Raw genomic sequence first — 6689 nt, 5'->3', positions numbered from 1 at the left:
ACCCCCCCCCCCCCCCCCCCCCCCAAAAAAAGGAATGGGAGCTATGAAAGGGAAGCTAGTATTGTTGAAACACTACTGGTTCTAAAGAGAAGGAGACAAAGGTTAAGGGGAACTGGACATTATAATGGGGAGTGTTTTGAATGGAATAGACAAGAGTTTGTAAACAGAGGGGAAAGAAACAATAGGGAGATTTTGAAACAAAACAGTTGATGACACAATCTTCAGATGGTGTGAGAGGTGACTTCAGTATTCAGAGGCACTGTGCTGTGGTGTAGATGTAAAGGTGGGATGGGCATGAGGGCTGGTAGGGAGCGTGTTGGCAAGAAGACAGTTCCCATCAAAGGGCCACGGTTTCCAGTTTCTTTAGTGAAGCAGGAAGGACAACTGAGAGGGAGATGCATGCTGTGCACACTAAGCAAACTCCGATGATATAGATGTTGGGCTTCATTGAATGTTAAATGTGAGGCTGACTCTGAAATTCTGTTCATTTAATAATTTCTGAGCACTTAATCTGTTAGACACTGAGCTAGGCACACAGATACTTAAGGCTTACATGCAAATTGGGGAGAAAGACATGTAAAGAATGAACTTTGGTGTAACATGTAACTGCTGAGATTACAGTGAGTACCACCGTATGGCTGTAGATTCCTGAGTGACTTAGTCAAATGGGCTCTAGATTGTTAAATGCAGAGCTCTATGAAAGGTTTCCAAGTTACGAGTTTTGAGGTTACTGCACTGATAACAACGTGTCCCAGGCAACTGTCAGCCCAGGCCTGAGAAGGCTGTGCACCTCAATCATATCTTTGCTCTTGTTTCCACGGCATTTGCTGCTTTGTAACTTAACAGTGATTGTGTTTTTCCAGGCAGTCAGCTCCAATTCGAGGATTCTGGATTGTCTCCGACATTCTGGGGCCCACGATGATCTGCATCACCAGTACCTACGAATGCCTCACAAGGCCTTTATTGTACGTCCTTTTTTGTATTCTCCACAGAGCTCTTGGTAATTCTAAAGAATCTAAGCTGGGAAAATGTCCTCAGTAACTACTTTGGAGTTATATGTATGTGGTTTGGCTTCTGACTTAAGGGTTAGAAGGATGGATATTTCTTTTTTTTTAATTTGTTTATTTATTATAAAGATGTGGGGTACAATTCAGGGTTAGGTATACAAACACTGATCATGCAGTTATCCTTGTTGATGAGGTATGCCCTTCCCTCCCCTAGCAGTTTTCCGCTACTGCCAATTGCTTTCTTATAGCATTATAATTGTTCAAGCTCACCTTATGAGTGAGAACATATGGAACTCAGTTCTTTGTTTCTGTGATAAATCACTGAGTATGATTGACTCCAAATCCATCCAGTTTGCTGCAAAGGCCATATATTTGTCCTTCTTTATGGCTGCATAATATTCCATTGTGTATATGTACCACGTTTTTTTAAATCCAGTCCAGCTTTGATGGGCAACATGGTTGGTTCCATGTTTTTGCTATTGTGAATAGAGCTGCAACAAACATACGTGTGCAGGTATCTTTTTTGTAGAAAGATTTGAGTTCCTCCAGGTATATTCCCAATAGGGGAATTGCTGGGTCATATGGAAGGTCAGTTTCTAGTAGGGGTGGATATTTCTATTGTTCCTCTCATTTCTGGAAGGTTTCATTTTAGGTACGGTTTCTGGCATCTCCTTCAACTACCTGAGAATCAAGAGCTATTCTTCAAAGTGTGGGGGGGAAAGTTACTAAAATACCAAACTCCATTTTTTTTGGAGTTGAGGTCTCACTCTGTCACTTAGGCTAGAGTTCAGTGGCATTCTCACAGCTTACTGTAACCTCAACTTCCTGAGCTTAGGCAGTCTTCCCATCTCAGCCTCCCAAGTAGCTGGGATTACAGGTACACACCACCACACCCAGCTTTTTAAAATTTTTTGTAGAGACAAGATCTCACTGTGTTACCTAGGCTGGTATTGAACTCTTGGGGCAAGTGATTCTCTTTTGTTGGCCTCCCAAAACGCTAGGATTACAAGCATGAGCCACCACATCCTGCCCCAAACACCATTATTGATATGAATTAGACTTCATGATTATCAAGTTTTGTGTGCCAAGCTCAGAAGTAAGCCATTTACCTGCACTGCCTCTTGGAATCATCAGAACAGTTCTGTAAGAAAGGAAGTATTACTCCCATTTTATAGAAGAGGAAACAGGGCTTGAGAGATTAAATAAATGTTGAAGTCATCGATAACAGATTCAAGTGTGACTGACTCAAAAGTTCATACTCACACTCTTCAATTTCTCCATCTCTGCAAGCTTCAGAGAGACATCTTAGAATATGCACACGTTAGAAGAAAAGTGATATAAAGCTGAACTGATAGTCCTTGTTCCCCATAAAGAACTTAGATGTTAAGCTCTAATCACCATTTTCCTTTTCCAACAGCCATGGAAGGTCATTCTGAGTTATGTAAGTGCAGGAACAGGAGTACCAAAACCCAAAGTCATGGAAGTTTCAAACACTAGACACCTCCCCCACCCACTTAGTGTCAGTTCTGAGCATGCACCTCTTCACACTGACACCTGTTCAGAAGACTGGCATTGGTTTACTGTCCTTAGAGGATCTTCCATGGTCTTTGAAGATGAACAAGTTAAACTGGAAGGGAAAATAATTCGGATGTCCATTTTGTGTTACTTATACTAAAATATAGTAAAATTCCATAAGACCAAACAAAAATAATGAAATCACTGTGGAAAATTGCTTATTTGCTAGTTGCCTCAGCGTATTCTTTAAAATCCCTTACTTCTATTAGTAAATACAACTTAGTCACACTAGGTTACTTCACAGTAAAAATATGAATTCCCATCTGGATACCTTCAAATCATGTTTCTGCCAACTCCCTGAAATATAAATTGTCTATAAAGTAATGTTATTGTTTAACAAACTTGTCTACATTTGAATTGTTGCCTTCAAAGGAAGTCACCTACCGTATTGCCAAAGTTTGTGAGATATTTCAGTCTCTTTCTAAAACTGCATCTTTTAATATTTGCACTTGAATGGATGTAATTTTTGGAAATCAAATTATATAGAACCAAATATGGTATATATAGTTATCTAGCTTGATATTGGTTTTGACCAAACCTAAACTACCCCTAAGAAGTTATTTATCCTTGTGGCTCTGGTTTATAAACTGGCTCTCAAGAGAGACTTGCAAAAGTCCATGATGGATTCATATTTTGTGCTGCCTTGGTTTTTTCAAAAAGAATTTGAAGTGGCAGTCTAAAATACTCTGACAAATGGCAATGTTGGTAGAATAAGGATATAGCTTCCCAAAGCGACCTTGCAAGGTAGGAAACATGCATTCTTGCACTGTAACAGAAGTTACAGTTTTTTACTTTCTGAAAGTTTTGGATAAATGTGTTTATGCTTTCCTCTAATACAGCAAATCACTGTATGGTAGACTTCGATTGATTAGCTGATTTATCTATTTATTTTACAGAAGTACAGTCCATCCAGCATCTCCTCCCCTGCTTTGTACCCGAGAAGATGTTGAAGTGGCAGAGTCTCCCCTCCGAATCCTGGCTGAAACTCCAGATTCCTTTGAAAAGCATATTAGAAGTATTTTGCAGCGTAGTGTTGCCAATCCAGCATTTCTGAAGTATGGAAGCTTGAGTATAGCAGTTTTAAAAATGGGTTCTCTTCTGTCTTCATAATTACTGCACATCCTTTCAGTCCTCAGCTGTTTCACATTAAACAACTTTTTACTATGGTGAAGTTGGAAGAAACATAGGGAATATTTAATCAGCTAGTGAACAGAGGGAGAAAAGTGGCACCTGAGAAAGAAACAGGAATAAAAGGAAAAAAAAAAAACAGCCGTGACTTGAGTCTATTTTCGGTTGTTTTACTCAGCTAAGAAAAATAATGGTAGAAACTTTGTTTTTAAGATCATCCGAAAAGGATATAGCTCCTCCTCCTGAAGAATGTCTTCAGCTCATCAGCAGAGCCACTCAGGTGTTCAGAGAACAGTACATCCTTAAACAGGACCTGGCAAAGGAGGAGATTCAGCGGAGGTATGATGTCCTATATCCATGAACCATTAGTCCCTGGCTGGTAGCTAATGCTGTATAATACCCCTGACCTGGTTTCTGATTAAACTCTTTTTCGTTTTCTTGCAGGGTCAAATTATTATGTGACCAAAAAAAGAAACAACTAGAAGATCTCAATTATTGTCGAGAGGAGAGGTAAGTGGCAACACCAGGGAGAAGAAGACAATAGGTCAGTAAGATTGGAACTGTATCTCATTCTAAGATGCTGAACCACATCAGTTGGCTTCACCATTAAGGTGGACCCCAAGAGTCTTGTTTCTTATGCCTTTAGGAAAAGTCTGCGGGAAATGGCTGAGCGCTTGGCTGACAAATATGAGGAAGCCAAGGAAAAACAAGAAGATATCATGAACAGGTCAGTGTGCTGTGTAACATTTAGTTCCCTACTCAGGTACTAACAGTGATATTAAGAAAATGGGGGCCAGGCACAGTGGCTTATGCCTGTAATCCCAACACTTTGGGAGGCTGAGGCAGGAGGATCACTTGAGCCCAGGAGTTCAAGACCAGCCTGGCCAGGCAACGTAGTAAGACCTAGGATCTACCAAAAAATAAAAATTAACTGGGCATGGTGGCATGCGCCTGTAGTCCCAGCTACTTGGGAGACCGAGGCAGAAAAATCACCTGAGCCTAGGTCGACGCTGCAGTGAGCCGTGATTATGCCACTGCATTCCAGCCTGGGCGACAGTGAGACTCCAACTCAAAAAAGGAAAAGAAAATGGGCCTTAGCAGTTGCCCACTTACCTGCAGAACTGACCTCTCCTACCTCTCTTCTGACATGTATGTTAGGGAAGACAATGTTCTTTCCTAACCCTTTCTATGAGGCTTTCTTCACAGACACCAGATTCGTGAATTATGAGCTTTGTGATTGTGTTTCTCCGAGTTAGTAGAGATCTTAAACTGAGGTGATTACTTACGTCTTCTCAAGGATGAAAAAAGTACTTCACAGTTTCCACTCTCAGCTCCCAGTCCTCTCTGATAGTGAGCGAGACATGAAGAAAGAATTACAGCTGATACCTGACCAACTTCGGCATTTGAACAATGCCATCAAACAGGTAGGAATGGATTCAAGGTGGTTAAATTTGCAACTTTTTTAAAAAGCATTTGTTCTACAGAAAATAATTCTATAAAAATGTTAAAAGAACTGACTAAAATAAACATGGTGAAAATGTGTGGCAAACCATAGCTAAAATATGTGTTCTGTTTGATACTTAAGGTTACTATGAAAAAAGACTATCAACAGCAAAAGTTGGAGAAAGTGCTTAGTCTTCAAAAACCCACCATTACCCTTAGTGCCTACCAGCGAAAATGCATTCAGTCCATACTGAAGGAGGAGTAAGTAAATGCTTCCAATCAACTATTATTGAGATAACTTTTCCTTTATAGTATGCTAAAATCAGCCTCTGTCTGTCTTATTTAAAAACCTGAATCTTAGGCCAGGTGTGGTGGCTCAAGCCTGTAATCCTAGCACTTTGGGAGGCTAGGATTATTACTGAGATAATTTTTCCTTTATAGTATGCTAAAATCAGCCTCTGTCTTATTTAAAAACCTGAATCTTAGGCCAGGTGTGGTGGCTCAAGCCTGTAATCCTAGCACTTTGGGAGGCCAAGGCGAAAGGATTGCCTGAGCCCAGGGGTTCAAGACCAGCCTGGGCAACTTAGCAAGACCTCATCTCTACAATAATTCAAAAAATTAGCCAGGCATGGTGGCACATGCCTGTAGTTCCAGTTACTTGGAAGGCTGAGATGGAAGGATAGCCTGAGCCCAGAAGGTCGAGGCTGTGGTGGCCATGAGCGTGCTACTGCACTCCAGCCTGGGTGACAGAGGGAGACTCCGACTCAAAAAAAAAAAACCTGAATCTTGGTATTTATTTGCATGTCAAGTGATTACTGGGATGAGAACCATATGACAGGGACTTAAGAAATGAGTATGGTGGGAGGATTGAAAATGATGACCTTCCTGTAACATGATTTAGTTGTATTTCACAATGAGTATGTTCAAAAATATTTTCAGTTCTTGCACCATCATTTGCTGCCTTAAATAGTGAGCACAGTTACTAACCATGTGCAACTTTAAGCTGTTAAGTTTTTATTTATTGTAGAGACGAGCAAAATAGTTTTGATACATTTCAACATTACTGGTTTAAATTCTCAAGAATTCGTACTAATGGCTTGCTTATTCACTGCATTTCCAAAAGTAAACAACTTTATGATTTTACAGGGGTGAACACATAAGGGAAATGGTGAAGCAAATCAATGATATCCGCAATCATGTGAACTTCTGAAGATTCACACCTGAAGTTAACACCACTGAAGGCTTAAACCCATAGTATAAAACAAACAGGTAGCATTGTCTAATTTCTAAAGGCATTTTGGATGGCCTTTGGTGTGGTTGTTCATCTTTTTTTATACTTTGTTGTATAATTATTGAATAAATGCTTTTATTTAAAAATTGGAATGTGCTTTATAACTCGTCTATAATTATATTCGGCAAGGGCTTGGGATTTTTTTTTTAATCGGAGACACAGACTTTCAGCTGTACATTGCCAGATCTCCTTGAACCTTATGAGTTTTCTCCATATTTGAGCAAGAATAAGAACTGTGTTTTGTC

At 40.0% G+C, this 6689-nt stretch overlaps 1 protein-coding gene across 5 annotated transcripts in view; it reads left to right on the top strand.

Annotated features, from left to right (window-relative positions):
• NUP88 (nucleoporin 88) overlaps positions 1-6536 on the top strand; it is a 33118-nt gene extending 26582 nt beyond the window's left edge. For 4 of the 5 annotated variants that reach the window (XM_008061915.1, XM_021714250.1, XM_008061908.1 and 1 more), the window contains 8 exons: positions 864-965; positions 3479-3637; positions 3924-4049; positions 4155-4220; positions 4357-4437; positions 5008-5134; positions 5296-5414; positions 6300-6536. In XM_008061915.1, coding sequence (XP_008060106.1) covers positions 864-965; positions 3479-3637; positions 3924-4049; positions 4155-4220; positions 4357-4437; positions 5008-5134; positions 5296-5414; positions 6300-6363 — 844 coding nt within the window. In that variant the 3' untranslated portion in view covers positions 6364-6536. Of the gene's footprint in view, positions 1-863; positions 966-3478; positions 3638-3875; positions 4050-4154; positions 4221-4356; positions 4438-5007; positions 5135-5295; positions 5415-6299 lie in introns of all 5 variants that reach the window. The other variant, XM_021714247.1, reaches the window with a different exon arrangement.
• The last annotated feature ends 153 nt before the right edge of the window (positions 6537-6689 follow it).

This window comes from Carlito syrichta, unplaced genomic scaffold (assembly GCF_000164805.1).
Source record: "Carlito syrichta isolate Samal-C Ts95f unplaced genomic scaffold, Tarsius_syrichta-2.0.1 Scaffold95853, whole genome shotgun sequence".
Classification (NCBI taxonomy): Eukaryota; Metazoa; Chordata; class Mammalia; order Primates; family Tarsiidae; genus Carlito; species Carlito syrichta.
Note: the sequence above shows the minus strand (reverse complement) of the source record. Positions and strands in the feature narration are given on the sequence as shown.